We start from the raw sequence: 19,193 nt of genomic DNA on the forward strand, positions 1-19,193 counted from the left end.
CGTCTGTCTGTCTGTCCGAGACGCCTAGGTACCATCAACGAAGTCGTGCAAGAGTATGTGTGTGCGCGTGAGTTTCTCGTCGCTCCCCTCCCTCTCTCTCCCTCCCTCCCTCCTTCCCACAAAAGAAAACGAAGTTGAGCGCTTCATCTTTTCGTCGCCATCTGGCCATCTCGCTTATCTGTTCGCATCCGCGTGACCGATCCCCTTTTCATCTTTTTCTTTGCTTTTTTTCTTCTGTCGTGTGTGCTCGCTCTTCGTTTTCTTTCCCACCGTTTTCTGAAACCGCACACTCTTTTCGGTGTTGTCAACTTCTCTTCCCCACCTCTAGCTTTGTTTCTCCCTTTGTGTGTGTGTGTGCGTGTGTCTCTTTCTGTGTGTGTGCGTGTGTGTGTGTGTGTGTGTGTGTTACCGCTTGTTTCTTTTCGTTTTCAGTTCGTGTCGCATCTGCATTTCCGTGTCGTCTTGTTGTTCTATGCTTGCTGCTTCCTTGCTTCCCACACACCTCGTCCCCTCTCCCTCTCACGCCGGCGCCCTGTCGTTGCGTCGTGCAAGCGTGTTGGTGTGTCTCGTGTACCTGCCTATTTCGCGGAGGAGGCCCTCGCCTTCTGTTTTGGTTCTACAGTTGTTTATGTGTGCTTTGACGGCGGCGGCGGCGGCAAATTGCGTCTTGACGTGTTCACGCGGGCTCCTGCAGTGTCTTCTCTCTCGACCCTCCCTCGCCTCCCCTCCTCTTCTCTCTGTCTTCTCTGTTTACCGTGACACGGCGGGCCCTCTTGTCGTGGTCGATTTCGCGCTGCTTCGCCTTCTTTGTTAGTTCAGCATTCATTTCGTCGCTTGATTGTGCGCTCTTTCCTCTCTCTTGTCCGGCACTCGGTCTGTCAGCTCTTCTTCGTGCGTGTCACCGCTCCCCTCCCTCCCTCCCTCCCTCCCTCCCTCCCTCCCTCCCTCTCTTGTTGCTTTTGTTTTTCTCTCGCCGGCTCTCTCGTGTGCGCGTGGCTGCCCCGGTAAAACCTTTACCCAACAGCTCGACTGCTGCACAGCAACAGGCCGCTTTCCACACCAACGCGCGCGCGCCGGCACTCCGCCTCCGGGGTGGGCGCACGTGTGCGTGTCTTTGATTTCGTCCATTGTTTGTGTTGTTATTATTATTATTGGTTGTTCGTTTTCCCCCCCCCCCTTTTGTGTTACTGCTGCCGCCGCTGTGCCGGCTGTCGCTGTCGCTGTCTCTCGGTTCTCTCATCTTCTTCGTCCCTCGGCTCTTTTCTCGCCTCCTTTGTCTTGAACGGGCGACACGTTTTTTCCGCCATCCATGCTCACTCCAGCCATGCTCGAGCTTCTGGTGAGCTTCTCGCCACAGCTGCCCCGCGCTATGCTTGCGGCTGGTCCAGGCGCGCGATGCGCCACGGAGCGACGCTGCTGCGTGGGCTCAAAAAGCACTCTCAGCTTCATGGTAGAGCGTGTTCCTGCTCGTTACGCGCGTGAGCGAGGTGTCTGCCTCGCACCCGCAGTCGGCGTACGGGAGGTGATGATGGTAACGTGTTGTGCTGCCGGTCGCAAGGATGGCGCACAGGCTGCGCTGGAGGTGGGCATGTGGTGGGTCGACCGCTGCCTCAGCACAGCCGTGCAGCAAGCGGGTGGAGGGACGGCGGTGCTGTTTTGTTGTTTGAAAATCGTGGACGTCGCAGTGGAGCGGCTAACGCTCTACACCAGTGAGGACTCGCCGCTCTCTGCATCAGCAGCCATCGGGAGTATGCGCATGCCTCGGCATTTCTTTGGGCTGCAGCTGTTTCGCCTTGGAGAACTGCGTCATGTGCAGCTCTCCCCGTCAGTGCGCCGTCTGGTCGTCGAGGTTGACGTCCGATCGTGCCTGCGTTGGCCCCAGTCAGAGGTGAACAACTTTCTAGCCAGTTTGCAGTCCCCTCTGCGTGCGGTTCGTGTAGCAACGTGCTCCGTATCTCCCGTGAAGCTGCTGAACAAGTTTCACGCATCCCTACATGTTCTCTACTTGTTCCGTCGAGCAACCACCGTCCGCGACCCCGCCGACACTCGAGCGCCTGTAAACATGGAAGATGAGGAGTACGAGGAAGAAGAGAGCAACACCAGCCCATCTCTGACGCTTGCCATAGATGCGCCTGCCACGGCGCAACACGCAACCCAGCTCCATGCGGCGGTGCACGGGGTTGCACAGTTGTCACCCACGGCGCGGACGGTGGCAGCGCAGTCGACATCGACCACCTCGACCACTGCCACCGGCGCGCGAAGCCGGCGGACGAGGCGCCTGCGCCTCTCCTCTGCCGCCGCGGCTGCACCGGTGCTTGAGGAGCTCCACGTGACGGGCTCGGCCCGGCGTTCGTTGCCCCGCTGGGTGGAGACGTGCACGCGCCTGAGACACATCACACTGCGCAACTGCGCCTACAACCGAGTGGACTCGCTCCGTTCTGCCCGAAAGCTCACAAGCGTCTTGCTCGACGGGTGCGCGAGTTTTGTCGGGTTCGACTGTTTATGTGGCTTCCCGGAGCTGCGGTCGGTAACCGTGAAGAACTGCGGGCTTTTGCGAGACCTCTCGTGGCTGCCGCGGCTGAGGGGCTCGCTGTGCTACCTGTGCATTCACCACCTGTCGCCGGCGTTGGCCACCACGTTTGCGTCCGCCTCTTCTCTCGGGATGGGTCTGAGCGGGCTTGAGGAGCTCAATCTCTCCATGCCGAGCCTGCACGCACTGCGGTCCTTTGTGGCGCACTCCTCTGCCACACTGCGTGAGTTGACGCTCTTCACGTGCATGAACTTGAGCGGTTTTTCGGACCTTCCCGCGCTGCCCGCCTTGGAGAGGGTGGTGATCACCGGCAACTACCACATGCAGAACTTTGTGTGGCTGTCGAGGTCGCCCCGTGTTGTCGAGGTGCGTGCAACGCAGTGCTCGCAGCTGATGTCCTTGACCGGACTCAACGCGCTGCATCAGCTGCGCTTACTCGACATCAATGGGTGCCAAAGTGTTCGCACCATCGCCCCGCTCGTTGAGTGCGTTTCGCTGACATACCTGGACGTGTCAAACTGCGGTGTGCTGACGAGAGTATCCGTGCTCGAAAAGCTCCCTTGTCTCCAGTGCGTGCTGATGCACAACTGCACGTCGCTGGCGAAGGACTTCGGGTGGATCGAGGCCTGTCCGAAGCTCGTGGAGCTCATGGTGCCTGGACCGTCGTGGGTCGAGGCGGCGAGGGGTGTGCTGCGTCGCCTCGGCCGCCGTAATGTAGTCCTTCGCTGATGCGAGCCGAGAGAATGCTGGGGGACGAGTGACGCAGGATCAAAAGACAAAGAACGACCATCACGGTTCTTTACCTTCACACCTCTGCCTCCTGGTCACCTTCACGAGAATGTGATGGTTGATGGTGGTGTTCGGCGGGAGGGGAGAGGGGGTGCAGCCGCACCAGCTGTGAGTGAATGAGTAAGAGGGGTGGATTGTTGGCGACGTTCTGACCCTCCCTCCCCCCTTCCCGCTTTCGTTGTCATGGCTTCCGTCCTCGTCCCTGCCACCGCTGCCTCACCGCCGCACTCCTTCTCTGTTGTCCACCGCGAGTGCGTCCGCGTTCGGATTTCATTTTTCATCTTCCTCGCTCTCCCTCCTCTAGAAGTACATTGCAGAGATGAGGTGAGCAGAACACGCCTTTCCCCCTCTCCCATTCGCACATCGGCTGCGCCGCACACGTCGTGTTTTGCGCACGGCAGCAGATGATGTTGCCACCGTCGCCGTCGATTGCCCCGTGTCGTGGTCTACTGCCGCCCTCTCTCCCCCTTACCTCTCTGCCTTGTTTGCCTTCGTCCCCTTTTTCGATGCAGCTCCGCATGATCATCACGCTTCTTCACGCCACCTTCTTTGTGTTTGTTCTCCTGGTACACACACGTGCGCATCTGTGTGTGCATGCACGTGTTCTCACCTCCAGCCTGCGTTGACCCCTCCCCTCCTCCTCCTCCCCTCCTGTTTTCTCGTGCCATTCCCCCCTCCCCCCCCCCTCCACACACACCGCCTTCTCACCGTGTTTCTTCTCTGGTCTATCAGTGCCCTTCATATGCTCTAACATCTTGTTGGCTGACCTGTGTGTCTGCACGTGCTACGCTAGAGTTCTTCTCCCTCCTCCTCCCTCGCTACATCAGTGCGTAAGTCGTGGAAAAGATCTCCACGAGTGCGTGGCTCACATGTGCCCGAGAGCTTCTCGTTCGTTCTCCCTCTTCTCCACTTGTTGATGTTGGGCTCCATCGCTGTACCGATCGCTTGCTATGCGCTTCTTGTTTCCCTTCGTCTGTCTGGATGTATTTCTGTGTCTGTGCTTGTGTGTGTGTGTGTGTGTGTGTGTGGGTGGGTGGGTGGGTCAGACACAATCTCTCTCTCTCTCGTGATTCGGCGGCACCCTCTCCCTCTCTCGAGCGTTTTGTTGTTGCTTACGCTTGTCTGCGCCGCGCACCCCGCACCTCCGACCCTACACACACACACACACACACACACACACACACACACACACACACACCTGCTGTGAGAGTCGACTCCAGCTTTCTCGCTCTCCTTCTCCGTTTTCGTGTCTGTTTCATTGTCTTCCCTTCCCTACTACGACCCCCTTCATTTTTTTTCCGCCTGTGCGTGTGTCATGCTGCTCTAACTGTGCCCGGAGGAGGGCGTGCCCACTCCCCTCGACTTCCCTGCGCCTCGTCCCTCCCTTAGGGCTCTTCCTCTCCTCGGCGATGTACATCACACATAATCACGTGCTCCCCCTATCCTCCGGATAGCATCACGAGGTACTGCATGTGCGCGTGTGTCACTCAAGCGAAGTGGGCCTCCTCAACGTCCCTCGCGCCTCGCTCACTCTTTATCTCCTCTTCTCCATCCGCCGCCTCCCCCCTCCCCCAATTCTGCGCCTTCATCTCTTCGACTGCAAACAATGAGGGCGCTTCTGTGCGAGAGTGAATGGAGGGGGCATGGGGCGGAGGGAGGAGGGGATACGCGTGGATGGCCTGCGTGTTTATGTGCTCCCGTGCATGGGCATGTCTCGGCGTGGGTGCTCGGGGTCGGCACGAGGTGGCGGCGGCCGAGTAGCCACACAAAGGCCGAGGCGGGACGTACAACACCGGATGGCGATGGACGGGCGAAGGGGTAGGGCTTGTGTGGGTGTGTGGCAACGGAGCGCGGTGCTCTTCTCTCTCTATTTTGTTCGCCTTCGTCGGTCTTCGCATCGATGGAGGCGAACGAGTGAGGTAGCTATTCAGTAAGGAGGGGAGGGGGGCATGCGGGGAGATAGATCCGGCGCAGGAGCACGACGTGAAGAAGCTTGTTTTCTTCGCCTCTGTCGTTTGCGGCCGCCTCGTTTCTCTTTCTTTCTCTCTTCCTCTCCAGGGCTACACATCACAGCTGCGGTCTATCAACCTCTCTCCTCATTGTCCCTCCTCATTCCTCGCTGTCCTCTGAACAACACACGCGCATAGAGCCCACAGTCGATCTCTTGTCCTTTCTTATTTTTATTATCTGCGAGAGTTTCTCGTGCCTTGCTTCGTCGTGCGGCTATCCTCGCTCTTACTCTTGCCTCTAACTGCGGCGCAGGTGAAGTGAGAGCGCGCTACACTCGCGTGTGTGCTGTGCATGATGGAACGGTGTAGTACGTGCGCACGCATGTCCCTCTCTCTCTCTCTGAATATGTATGTTTTCGCAGGCGTCGTCTTGCTGGCGTCGCCTCATCTCTCCCTCCCTCCCACCTTCCCCCCTCCACAGCTGCGCGAGTGTCTTGAGTTGCTTTTTTTTATTCGTTTTCTACTTCTCTCTATGGTGGTTGTTGCGAGTATCATATATATATATATATATAATAAATATATATATATATATGATATATATCTGATACATATATATAACGTTTTTCGTGGCCGTGTCTCCCTACCGCTCCCCCCCCTCACCACCACCACCACCCGAACCCCTCTCTTTGCCCGTCTTGCTCTACCGCTCACGCGCCCCACTTCCCTCGCTAGGTGTGTGCGTGTCTGCCCCTGTCTGCCTCTGCCGGTGTCGCTGATGTTTCCGAAGCGGCCGCTTCTTCTTTTCCTCCTCTTCCCTGATGTTCGTCCGGTGGTCTCCTCACCTTCTGACGATGCAGGGGCCACCTCCGTGCGTCGTCTCATACAGGGTCCAGTGCCCCCCCCCCACACACACACACACTCGGAGGGGAAAGCCGAACAGCCGGCATAGCCTGCCCTCCGGGTGCAACTGCAGGGTCTTGGGGTTCGCGGACATGCCTGGGGCAGGCGCTGTGCCAGAGGGGGCTTGCGGCCTTGCTCAGCTTCGTACCAGCTCACCACGAATCGTGCCAACAAGTCAGGAAAGGCAAGCATCTCTTGCATCCGACCAGGTCTGCACTGATGAGGCGCAGATGTCGGAAGCACGACGAGAGCACCCGAGTTCTACCGCGGAGCCCTCCAGACCCTCATGTGGAGAGTCGCCACACCACATTGTGGGATACCGCGGCCTGAAGCGAGTGAGAGGAAGAAGAGAGACGCACAGGCAGAATGTGCAGGGTCTCAGGAGGCCCTGACGTGAGGCTGGTCAAAACCCTCTGTGAGCTCATCCAGGCATGCACCTGGACCCGCCCACGGCTATCCGCGCGACAGAGACGCCACCGCCTCCATGCTCAAGCAGGCACTCCGGAGGCGTCCCACCTGGTTCCACGGCATAAAGCGCACCCCAGGTCCGTGTGGAACCGACCGCGCAGCACGCATCCGACGAGGGAGCGAGAAAGGAGAGGCAGAGGGGAGGCCGCTAGACGCATGGCCCGGCTCGACGGCAGGATGGTTCGTCATAGAAGAGCCGGATGTAACTATGGTGCATCAGAGGGCCAGGTGCGTTGTAGGTGTGCGCGTGTGTGTGTGTGTGTGTGGTGTGCGTGTGTGTGTGCACTGCGTCTGTTTTGCTGTGACTTGCCTTGTGGTGGCGGAATGGACACGTTGGAGAAGACAGATATGGTCCGCCCCTCTCAGCGTCCGTGTGCCGCACGCACACCCAAGGACAGGCACACGTGCGCACACGTGCGCACACGGCACTGAAGTGTTCCATGCCGATTGCCCGTGCTCTCTTTCTGTTTGTGTTTCGTGTTTGCGTGGGAGACCTTGAACGCGTGTCAGTGTCCGCGCGTGTGTGCGCGCTCATCCATGCAGTGTGGCGTCGCTGGTCTCGTTTCGTTTTTATCGTGCGCTCTTCCTAATTCCCGACTCCTAATATCCCTTGATTAGCTGATCACGGCATCAGCGCGGCTCTAAAAGGAGTGTGTTGGATGGTCTTCAATGTGTTTGTGTGCGCACGCTCTACCTCCGCGCATCTTTACCGTCTCTCTCTCTCTCTCTGGCATTAAGTTGCTCCCCTCGCTGCAGACACATACACAGACACCCATCTCCCCCCACCACCACCACCACCATCAGCACTACCTATCGCCTCCCCCCTTCTCCCCCATGCTTTCCTTTCTGGTTTTCGCTCTGTGATCCTGTTGATTTCATATTGTGCGCATTTTTATTTTTATTGTTGTTTGTTCGTGAGCCTCGCTGCCCTTCTGTGATCTCCCTCTTCTCCCTCCGCCTCCGGCAGTGCGCCCGTGTGCTAGTGCAGCTTCTTTTCGCCCCTTCAAGGGCTGTGTCGATGGACATCCCCTCCCGCCCCTCTCTCACGCACGCACGACCGCAGAATTCTTCTCCCTCCTCTTCGTCCGCACGATACGCTCCACGACGAGCGCCACCTCCGCCTTCAAGCTCTGTCTCCGTGCTCCCCTGCTGCGGCTTGCTCAGCAAGAACACAAGCGATAGATGGTGACCGACAGACAAGCACAACAACACATCAAAGCGTTCTTGTACGCCCGCCATGCGCGCCTGCCGACGCATGCATCATCAACCGCAACTTTAGGTGATGACAGAGAGAGAGAGAGTGAGGTGCAAGTGCTGATCCCGGCGTATGTGTGTTTCTGTGCGTGCGTGCGTGTGCGATCGTGCTGCTCTGCCCCACCCCACTCACCACCTTGCTTCCCTCCTCAACGAGGGTCTGCCCGCTCACTCGGCACTCTCCACATACCGCCACACGTGTGTCTGTGTGTATGTGTGTAAGCATCAGCCGTATACACAGACACAGCTGTCATTTTCCATCACCACCAGCACTGCGACGCATGTGGAGTAACACCGCACTCCTTCCGTTTTCATGTCGGCGCAATCGATGCCATTCCATGAGTGACTGCCAAGGGCACTGGTACCACGCGCTTCGCAGCACCGTCGCTTGAGTGAACGGAAGTAGACACACAGGTTTGTAGACGTCAACTCGGCTGGTCATCGTTCACCTGATGCGCACGCATGAGCAACGAATTTAGCGCACCGGCACGACGGCGATGCGGCATGCGCACTCCACCCAAAGAGGGGCAATCGAGGGTGCAACGAAGCGCGAGACAGCGAGAGAGTGTGCGAGTCAACATGGATAGCCGTCTGTCTCATAGATGCCGGCACCTCTCTCATCTGCGCTGACTCCTCTGCATGTTGTGTGCCCATTCTCTCCCCCCCCAATGTTCGACCAGGTTGTCCTGCACGCTCCTCTCTCTATGTCTGACGCTAGATGCCATGCTGTGCTCACTTCGTTCTCTGCTGCTTCTGGTGTGTCTCTCTCGTTGTGTCTCTCACGCGCCCACGCTGCGTTCCCGCTCTCGCTTCTGCCCCCTGTCGTCTCACGTTGCGCGGCGGCGTTTCTTGCTCCCCGTTTCGTCGGCTTTGCGCACTCCCCCACACGTGCGTTACTCGTCGCCTCCCTCTTCCTTTTCTCGTCGTCGTCTCAGCCTTCTCTGCCTCAGTCGCCTCACCGCAGACGCATTTTGTAGCTACCACGGCAGCTTGACTGGCTCTCCTGCCCGTGTGTCCCCCCATCGTGTGCTAGACCTCACCAGAAGCGACGACGGATTGTGCGTGCGTGCTGTGTGTGTGTGTGTGTGTGCCAGTGCCCCTCCCCCCCCCTCTGCAAATTACACGTCCACATCACGCACCGCTACACAACCCGAGAGCGCAGGATTCGCGCGTCGGCGCCATAGTAGAATGAGCCGGGCGACCCGATAGTAGTCGTCGCCCACCGTTGCTCTCTCTTTCTCTCTTCCCTCATCCCTTCTCTCGTGCAGCTCGTTATCCGTCAGCTGCACGCCTTTGGTAGGTAGGCAGGCACTTAGGTAGTCGTGCCATTTTTTTCATTCTGGTCGACGTGTACACTTGAGGTCGTGCAAAACAGCGCTGTCGCACCTCTCGTTGCGAGTGTTCGGTGCAGCGACTGAACTCCACGGCGCCCCCCTCCCCTCTCCCTCTTCCCTCGCACCCTCCTTCCCTCCGCGTTCGAGTGCGTGGGGGCGCATCTCTCTGCGTCTCTCTGGCGCTGTCACCTTGCTGCACACGTGGCAGATTCCGCAACCATGCCGAGAAACGCGACGACCGTGCCGGGGTTCTTCCCGTATTTCGGGTTCATGCTGAAGGACGTCGGCAGCCGCCTCTCCATGATCTCGCATTACATGCAGACGAAGCGCCACCCGTACCCGATGATGCGGCACCAGAACGTCCGCGCCTACCGCGGCATGCTGCCCTGGACACAGGACGCCTGCTTCATTGCGCCGAACGCGTTCGTTGTGGGCAACGTGGTGCTCGGTCACGACACGGCAATCTTCTACCACTCGGTGTTGCGCAACTACCACACGAAAAGTGCCACCATCCTCGGCGATCACACGGTCGTCATGGACCGCGCGACGCTGATGGGGCAGATCCGCGTTGGGCAAGGCACGTACATTGGTGCCGGTGCCACCCTCGACTGCTGCGAGGTGCACGACAACGTGTACGTCGGCCCTGGAGCCTCCATCGCGCTCGGCGCCGTCGTCGAGAACGGCGCGATTGTTGCGGCCGGCTCGGCGGTGCCGAAGGACGCTCGGGTGTACGCGGGGGAGCTGTGGGCGGGCAATCCAGCGCAGAAGATCGCAGATGTCAGCCCGGCCCAGTCAAGCGAAGTGCAGCACATGGTGCATGATCAGATCCAGGTGGGCAAGGCGCACCTCCAGGCGATCCGCGACCACGTCGAGCACACGAAGGAGCTCGATGTGAACTGGCTGAAGGAGGCGGTTGCGATGATGGAGGCGCAGCAGCAGCAGATGTCCATCAAGCTGCCGATGGAGGTCCCCCTGGAGGCGCGGCGGTTCCTGCAGCCGCGTGTGCACATGCGCCGCCCGGAGATGCACATGCGCATGTCCTACCCGGTCAACCGCACCGCGCCGTGGATGCCAAAGTCTGGCGACCAAACCGCGAATGTGTAAGCGACAGCGGCGCAGCAGGTTGCTGGCTCTGTGCATGTATGTTTCAGGGACCCCTTGGCGTCCGTGTGGAGGGAGGACTCTTCGGTCGGTTTCTCTTCGGCTGTGTCTCTGCCTGTGCAAGCGGGTGCCTGCTCAGTACGTGAACGGCGTGCTTCTTTTCTCTTCTCCTCTTGCTCGTGCTATCGCTACAGAAAGTCGCTCAAGTCGGCGGTCGTGGACGGGTATGACGTTGTGGGCTCCGACGTCTCTCCATCCCTCCCGCCGGAGAAACGCCGGGCTGCTGCTGCTGCGGCGGCGGCGGGTCGCGGCACTGCAGCACATGGGTCGAAGGCGGAGAAGAACACAGAGGAGCACAAAACCAACAGCGGCTCGTGCCATCGGTGATGTACGAGACAAGAAGGGGCGAGGAAAAGCAAAGAAGGCGACGGCAGTTGTAGCGGTGGTGTCGCGCGTACAACGCCACGGGAGATGGCACGCACACTCTCCACTGCACCTCCTCGTTGGTGTCTGATAAAGAGGAGGAGCAGTGCGGGACTGCCTTGGCGCGACCGAGAGGCGTCCTTCTCGGACTTTACGTGGCGCCAGAGCGCCTTCCTGCTCTCTTCCCCATCAGCCGCCTCCGTACCTGTGCGACTCTGCGTAGCGGATGCGTGCTCTACCGTTGCCTCACTAGCCGGATGATCGCTTATCCATTCGACTCTCTCTCTCTCTCTCCCTCGCGAACCCCCTCGATCGCACGTGACACGGTTGTTTTCATCTTCGAGTGCGTCGGTGTGTGGTCACCACAAGCGCAGCCGGCGGTGTGGCCGATGTATCTGTCTTCGCCCCCTCACCCTTCCCTCCCCTCTCGCTCCGATCCGCGCGGCCGCCGTCCTCTTCTTCAGTCGACCGCAGTAGGTGGGGCGTGTTCTCGTATCCTGCCGCTCTGGTCTGCGCTCCGCCCTCTGTTGCCAGCTTCGACTTGCCCGGTCGCATCACGGGTCGTCCCTGGGCTCCTTTCCTCTGCTTCATCACTGCCACCAGCATCGGACCTTCGTTTCCCGCGAACATCGCGTACGTCTCACTTCCGCGCTCTTCCCCGGACGCGTCGTCGTGAGCGACGATGCGCGGCTTCCTCTCGTTTGAGGCCGTGACGCTACTTCTCTGTTGGGTCGCCCTACTGATCCTGACGAAGGGTCTCGCTACCACCCTGCTGCGGCACGACCTCGTCGCGTGGGTGCAGAGCGTGCTTGGGAAGCCAACGATGCGCAGCGGGACGCTGATGCAGGATCGCACGCTTGACGACGCCTTACCCGAGGAGCTGATGTCGCTCTTCTGGATGCGCCGTGCCATGTCGCAGCCGTACAGCAGCTGGTATCTGCACAGCTCGGAAGCCTACAGCGGCGTGCCAGTGCCCATGCGCCTGCCAAAGGATGTCGTCGCCGAAGGGCAGATCTTGTACCCTTTCCATGTGCTGTACCTGTACGCGTGTGGGGTGTGGCTGCAGTGGGTGCGGCCCGAACTCGCCATCAAACTCCTCACGCCGCGTGAGCAGCCGCGCCTGACGCACAGCGACGCCATTGAGCTGCGGAGCACGCTTGCGTGGGTCAGCGTAGGTTGTGTCGTCCTCGTTGGCGCGCCGGGAGCATGGCTTTTCGCCGGCGCCCTCTCGCGCTTGCTGCGCCACGCGGTTTGCGATCGGGAGCGTGCGTCTCGTCTGCACCTGCCAGCTGAGGGCTGCGCCAACGTGGCGGCGTCTGCACTTGTGGCAGCGCCACCGGCGCATGCGGCAACTGCGTCGTCCAGGTCGCCGGATGAGACGATCATCGGCAGGGAGAAGGAGCTGGCTGGCGTGGCGGCACGTGAGGAGAGAGACGTGGCCGCCTTCCTTGGCTCCCTCCTCACCGTTCTCATGGGCATTCTGCCACTCCTCGTGGTGGAGGTGTGCACGATGCAGCCGTGGTGCCTGTGCGGCTCGCTGCTCGTGTGGGCACTTGTTTTTGTCCTTCAGAATGAGCTGCAGCTCCACGCCGGTGCGGCGCAGACGACAGACGCCTTCTTCGACATGACCACGCCGATCGTCGTCGGGAACGGTGTCGAGTTCTTTGCACTGAAGCAGGAGCCGAGCGTCTGCCCTCTAATCGGGCTCTCCGTGACCGTCACCGTGATGTCGCTTGCCACACCTTCGTGCCTCTCCGCGACACTACTCCTCTTCCTCTGGTGCCTTTCTGCATGCTGGCAGCGCGGCTACCGCCGCGTCCTCGTGAAGGTGAAGCTGCCGAGAGGGACGAGCAGTCCGTCGGTGGGCCAGGACGGCTACGTGCGCATGGGCTACTCGTGCTACAGGGACACGCTCTGGATGAACAGGTGCTTCTGCAGTGCCACGCTGTTTGCTGTGTGTCTTGTGCTGGCCGTCACGACACCGTGGTGGCTGCATCAGCAGCCCGTCTTGACATTCATGGACCTCTTCGCGAGCCCGCAAAAACCGCCGTCCAGTGCAGCCGCGAATGGCGAAGGGGCTGAGCCTGCGATCGACCTGGCGAACTTGTCGTTCACGGGTGGGCACGAGATGCACGCCGGCTGCCTCGCTGGCCCCTATTCGTACTACAACTGCGCGCGGCCGACGCCGAATATGTGGCGGCTGAGCGAGTGGCTTGGGTTTCCGTGGACTTCCATGGCCAAGGCCCTCGCTGGCATCTTTACGATGAACCAGAGCTACATCAACGCGGAGAGTGCGCTGTGGCTGAACTACATCGTACTTGTTCTTCTAACCCTTGCGAATGCGGGCAGCATTCTCGTGCTGGCGTTCTACCGGGTCCGTAAGCCGCCGCTGTCCTTCGAGACGCCGGTAGTGTACGCAGCGCAGCGGGCGGCACAGCGGGCAGAGCATCAGGCGTACTGGGCTGCCAAGCGGGCGGGCCGCTGCGACGGCGCACGACCACCAGCACCGCCGGCACCGCAGCCCAAGCTGGAGACCGCCTCCACAGCGCAGGGCAGCGCTGGTGCAAAGCGCCAGCGAGTCAAGGTGGTGACGTGCCTATCACGGGAGGAGTACGTGGTGAAGCAGGTGGTGCTGTTGTGCTGGATGCTCTCCGCTTCCACCATCTCTGGCGCGGTGCTGTTTCTGCGCAACGCGCCTAGCAGCTGCGTGCTGGTTTTTCCCTCCGTCTCGCTGCTGGCGGCGGTTTCCGTTGTGATCCGCGTTCTGCGCTGTGAGCGGCCGCTCGCCTTCCACCCCGTTCCCCAGCAGGCGGCGAAAACTGTCAGTGGTGCGTGGAAGCTGAAGAAGGACGCCTCAGCGCCCATGCAGCAGGACAGCGACGACTCGCGACCTCCTGCTGCCTCGCGGTGGTGCACGACGGCGGTTGCGCCGAGTCTGGCACATGCTGCCGATGTGCCGTGTCTCTACCTGGTCTTTACAGCATCGGTGCTCAGCACTGGTGCGCTGACGTGGACGATAGTGCCGATGCTGCTGCGCCACGGCATTCTCCTCCTCCTGTGCTGGCGCACGTCTGTATCGCTAGTGCTGCTGCGAACGTGGGCCCCGGTGGACACCACGTGCAACATCTTCGCGAGGCTCGGCGCAGTAAGCTGTGCTGCGCTGGGGCTCCTGCTGGCCGCGCAGGCGGTCCCGCAGTCGTCCGCATCAGCGGGGGCGCGTCGGCTCGCACGCTTTACGGACAAGATGGGCGACGTGTACGCGCACACCGGCGACAACGTCCTGCGTGCGCTCATCTATCAATGCATTGCCTCCTGCTTCATGTACGCCTGCGGCGCTGTTCACGCGACGCTGCGCGTGGCGCGATTGGCACTGGAACCGGAGGAGGTGCACCTGGTGCCCATCGAGGAGGAGCTTCGCATCTGTAAAGGCAGTTGCGATGCCGCTGCCGCAGGACATGCGAAGAGGCAGCAGTAGGTTGCGACGGTGTGTTTTGGGTATGTGCACCCGATGCGGCGCCACAACAACGTCGCACCTTTCGATCTGCTCTCGTCGCCCACTCCGCGCATAATGTCTCATGGCCGTCTTCCACTCCTCCACGGCGAGACGCGCATGTCGTGCATGTTCGCTGGTTGCACTTCTTCTGCTGTGATGGCGCAGGGTTTGATGTACCGCTGAACACCTCGCACGCACACAGGCATGCAGCGTTAGGAGGAAGGAGAGCGATGAGCAGGGGGAGGGGACGCGCTGACGTGTCGCGTAGTAATTCCTTACTCTCTCTGTGCCTCCACTTGAGCTAGTGGGGTGGTAGGGGGCACGGCGTTGTGTGTGCGCACACCGCCACCCCACTAGCTCAAGTGGAGGCACAGACACGGATACACGAGCACTCGTGCATCCGTTACCTGTCTCTCATCCGTCCCGCCTTGCGCGTATTGGGTGCCTCACGCCTGATTTCGACCCCATTGGCTTTGCTTCGCTTGGCATCGGTGTGTTCATTCCGTGTATCCTTTACCTTCTCTTGCTCTCGCATCTGCGAGCGGGTGCAGGCCCGCTGAGTGCCCGAGCCTCACCGTGTTGATGCTCGCCGCCGTTGAGCAAGCCGTCACCCGGCGTACAGGCACCTGCGAAGCAGCGTCACACAAGCAGCACTTCTTTCTCTTCTTATCCATGTGTATATAGGTTTGCATGGCGCTTGTATCTGCGCAGCTGCATGCGGGCGTGTGGGTGAGCCGATACACGTGCCTCTTGCTCTCGCTCGCACCTCCCTAGCCCCTACCGTGATGGTGGTGCGAGTGAGGCCCAACCACCGGGCCACTGAAGATGGCAGGTGTGCCGGTAGTGAGAGATGCACCTGTCACGTGCGCGATCCACGTCTGCCACACCCTGCCGCGTACCGCTCACGTCATTGTCGGCCGAAGCCTCACGTCTGCACGTCTTTGAACTTCCTCTTCCTTTCTTCATGCCCCTTCCCAGAGCAACGAACACAGCCTTTCGGTTTTTCGTTTCGTGCGCTGCTTCTTTCGTTCTTCAGGGTAGTTCGCACGCACACGCAACACTCGCTCACCGTCACTTGTCATCCCGTTTGCCGCGTGTCTTTTTCACCACTCCCTCTTCTGTCTTCCCTCTCTGAGGTGCACATATACGGCCCTCACTGCGACTCACGCCCCCCCCCCACACACACACACACCCACATACACACACGCCCACACACACACACACACACACACACGCACACACGCAAGCACGCGCCTGCGCGTTCCTGTCTGATCATCGCCCATACCTCGGCCCTGACTGCTTCCTCGTCCGCTGCTGCACTCGTTTCTGCACATTTTTTTCCTTCTACTTTGCTTCCCATCACCAGCGCGCGTGTGTGCCTGCTTCTCGTGAGTCCTGCCAATCGGCGCAGCACCGAGCGACGTTGCTTCCCCACCCCTTCGACCACCCCCGAACTGTGATCTTTACACGTGCACCGCCACACACACACACACACACACACACACACACACAGAGACCTGCAAAACATGTCGCACGCATCGACCTTTGCCGCGGGTGAGCTGCCCATCCGCGTCCTCACGTTCAATCTCTGGGGCATCTTCAATTCGAGGATGCGTGAGGCGCGCATGAAGGTCTTCGCCACGAAGATCGAGCACTACGATGTCATTCTGCTACAGGAGCAGTTCTCCGTCGAGGATTTCGACCTCATCTTCCAGAACGCCTCGCCGGTGGTGCAGCGGACGTACACCTTTCGTCGGTTCTGCAGCTCCTTCTACGGCTCCGGCTGCGCCGTCATCTCACGCTACCCCATCAGCCAGGCCTTTTTCCACACTTTCCCCCTCCAGGGCTACCCAGAGATGGTCCTTCACGGAGACTTCTTTGCGAACAAGGGGGCGGCCATGGTCCGGGTGATGGTGCCGGTGACGATGGCGGATGGCGGCGCCGCCAAGGCACAGGAGGTGACCCTCTACACCACTCACCTCGTCGCCGTATACGAAAAGGTTAGTCAGCTGTCCTCGTGGAGGCGCGAGCGCTACCTTCCCTTCCGCATCTCGCAGGCGATCTCGTTCGCCGATTTCATCGTAAGCACCTCGCGTCCGACCGACCCCATCATCATCGGCGGCGACTTCAACTGCTCTCAGCGCTCGCTCGAGGTGCAGATGATGCTGATCCTGCTCAAGCGGTACGGGTACGACATGCACTCCGTCTTACCTCCGCCGCGGGCGCTGCGGGATGCAGCGGCGGCGGAGCAGGAGCGCGAGGTCGGGCAGCGGTTCTTCACGTATTCGGACCGTAACACCTTCAACTCGATGAAGACGTCGTACTTCAAGCTGCTCAAGCTGGAGGCCGACATCCCCTCGCAGATCGATCACATGTTCTTCTCTCGTCCAGCCTTCGCGCTGCTCCAGTTTGCCGACTGCCCGGACGTCGCCGATGGCTACCCGTGCGTCTTGCAAGACGCACCGAACGGGCTCGTCGTCTTTACCAAAAATGAGGTTCACGTCCCACCGCACTCGGCGTGGTACGGGTCTCTGTGGCACCAGCTGTTCAGCGGCAAGCGCGTGCCACGCGGCGCCAATGCGACCGGGCAGCTAGCGAAGCTGAGGTGCAAGGCGGCGTCATCGACTGAAGGGCAGAGCGCGGACGACGCAGCCCACTACTACCCCATGTCGGACCACTTTGGAGTGGCAGCGTTACTTGGTATGCGTGTGGAAAAGGTGGACTCAACGACGGCCATGATTTGCTCTAGCGCTGGGACGGGCGGCACGGCCGCGTTGGCACTCACCCCTGAGGAGGCGCGGGCTGTCCAGACGGTAGTGGCCTTCTTGGAGGACTACGTGCGCAAGCTCCGCTCACAGGCCAAGACAGCACGCTACATGGCGGTGTTTTCGCTGCTGTTGGTGGCGACGAACATCTGGGTCCTTCGGCGACTGAGCGCGAAGGAGGAGGCTCGCTCAGCGGCGGTACTGGAGCGCATATACGACATGGCAGCCGCCGCTACCCGTGATACGGCAATGGTGGTGCAGCCGGGCAAGGGGCTCGAGTCCATAAAGCATGGATTTAACACGGCGAAGGACTGGGTGAATAACCAGGCGCACTTGACGCTGCACATCGTGAGCAAATTCACGGGCGGAACCCCAGCGCCCGGCATCAACGCCTGCGACACACCGGAGGGGTCCAAGCAGCCTGCCGCTAACGTGGCCGATCCGTCAGAACCCGTGCCGAGGACCGTCCCCGCGTCCACCACAGCTACTACGGCCAAGAGGGCCACAACCACACCAGAGGGTGATGCTGCTGCGCGTCCGGACTTCCGTGCCATCGCGGAGGCGCTGACGGTGCGTCCATTGTATGCCTCCGCGTGGGTCTCCTCCGCGTTCAACATTACCGCCGCCGTTGTGGGCACCGTGTCCTTCGCGATTGGTGTGTTTCAGCGCGCCGGTAACGCCAATGTTCTCGAGGAACAAGCGCATCAGCTGAAGAAGTTGTAGTGTGCACTGTGCGTGCGCTTCCTGGCCAAGTCGGACAACTGGCGGCTGGTCGTTGCTAGCGTCTCTTCCTCAGTGAGGCAGCGGTGAGCACATGTTCGTTGGTCTCCCTTTTAGTGCTGCCCGTCGCGCGTGTGCGTTGTGGATCGCTGCCGCCGCCTTGCCTGCACATGGACCTCACGCTTTCTTTTTATTGTTTCCTGTCTTGTATCCGCGTGCTTGCGTGCCGGCATGCCCTCTTGTGTCTCTGCCATGCTGACCAGCGCTGCTGCCGTGGCGGTGGATGGGCAGCCACTGGCCGATGTCGTGCGCCGCGCGTGTGCGCTGATCAGCTGTGCGTCCTCTACGTGCGTAGACGCGGGGCGCTTCCGTGCCCCGTCTGCCTTCGCTGTTGTGCTTGTGCTTTTCCGTTCCATACTTCGCCCTCCCTCCCTCCCTCCCTCCCTCCCTCTGTCTGTCTGTCTGTCTGTCTGTCTCTGTGTGTGTGTGGGGGGGGGAGAGGGGGAGGGGGAGGGAGGGAGGAGGCGGTATTGCTGTGCTGGCTCTTCCCCACGGCCGCCTCGCAGGACGCGATGGGGGCTTGTGAGATGGTCGGGGTCGAGTAGACCCCCGTAGCGTCGGCGCTTGGGCCGAGAGCGGACACGCTGATGTAGGAAAGTGTCTTTACGGGCCACTCGTTGCTGCTGGTGTGCTCCTGTCCGCATCTTGCTTGCTTGCCTCGCGATCCTCTCTCTCTTTCTCTCTGTGTGTCGTTCGTGCGTGCACGACACCGACCTCTTCTTCACCTCGCCCCTCCTCTCTTCGCCACGCGGGCCCGTCGGCCTGCCTGCCGGTGTGTGCGTGTGTGTGTGTGTGTGTATGTTGACACAGTGTCGCCCACTCCGCTGGTGCCGTTCATTTTGGCTTCCGGCCGGAGAAGGGTGTCTTCCCTGGATGCTGCGGGAGCAGTCATCGCTGTTAGAGGAGCACCGTGGTAATTGCAGCCATATAGTTGCTGCAGTGGAGGTGAAGTGGCGAAGGAGGCACGAGCGCGTGTGTGGGCCACGAGACACTGAAGAGCACACAGAGAAGGGGAGGGCCCTGGAAAGGGCAATGGCAAGGAAGTAGTGACGCGAGAGACAAGAGGCGCGACAGCACGGCGATGGGAAGCGCTCGGCAGCCACGGAGCCCACTACCCACTACCACCATCCACCCCTCCCGTCAAAAACGAAACATGCACGAGCGAATCGAAAAGGTGATGCAGCATGAGGGGATGCAACTGGAAGCAAGAACCAGTGATAGCCACACATCTGTCGGTGTGCAGAGCTGAGGACGGCAACCGTGTGCCGTCACATGCACAAACCTCACCACCCTCTTCTGCGGGCTGAGGAAGCGTGACCAGCAGATGCTCCCACCCGCCGTCACTCCACTCCTCGGCATGCGTCGCGCTGTCACTCTCCTGTTCGTTGCGGCGGTCATACATGGCTC

At 60.5% G+C, this 19,193-nt stretch overlaps 4 protein-coding genes across 4 annotated transcripts; all 4 read left to right on the forward strand.

Annotated features, from left to right (window-relative positions):
* Positions 1-1,324: 1,324 nt before the first annotated feature.
* LMJF_08_0170 (hypothetical protein) lies at positions 1,325-3,259 on the forward strand (the record flags this gene model as incomplete). Its single annotated transcript, XM_001680994.1, has 1 exon — positions 1,325-3,259. One exon carries the CDS (start codon positions 1,325-1,327, stop codon positions 3,257-3,259), a length of 1,935 nt encoding a protein of 644 aa, XP_001681046.1.
* A 6,184-nt stretch (positions 3,260-9,443) lies between these two features.
* On the forward strand, positions 9,444-10,328 carry LMJF_08_0180 (conserved hypothetical protein; the record flags this gene model as incomplete). The annotated part of the gene is made up of 1 exon (XM_001680995.1): positions 9,444-10,328. One exon carries the CDS (start codon positions 9,444-9,446, stop codon positions 10,326-10,328), a length of 885 nt encoding a protein of 294 aa, XP_001681047.1.
* Positions 10,329-11,430: 1,102 nt separating this feature from the next.
* Positions 11,431-14,223, forward strand: LMJF_08_0190 (hypothetical protein; the record flags this gene model as incomplete). The annotated part of the gene is made up of 1 exon (XM_001680996.1): positions 11,431-14,223. One exon carries the CDS (start codon positions 11,431-11,433, stop codon positions 14,221-14,223), a length of 2,793 nt encoding a protein of 930 aa, XP_001681048.1.
* A 1,544-nt stretch (positions 14,224-15,767) lies between these two features.
* Positions 15,768-17,729, forward strand: ISCL (inositol phosphosphingolipid phospholipase C-Like; the record flags this gene model as incomplete). The annotated part of the gene is made up of 1 exon (XM_001680997.1): positions 15,768-17,729. The coding sequence occupies one exon, from the start codon at positions 15,768-15,770 to the stop codon at positions 17,727-17,729; it is 1,962 nt and encodes a 653-aa protein (XP_001681049.1).
* Positions 17,730-19,193: the final 1,464 nt, after the last annotated feature.

This window comes from Leishmania major, chromosome 8 (genome assembly GCF_000002725.2).
Source record: "Leishmania major strain Friedlin complete genome, chromosome 8".
Classification (NCBI taxonomy): Eukaryota; Euglenozoa; class Kinetoplastea; order Trypanosomatida; family Trypanosomatidae; genus Leishmania; species Leishmania major.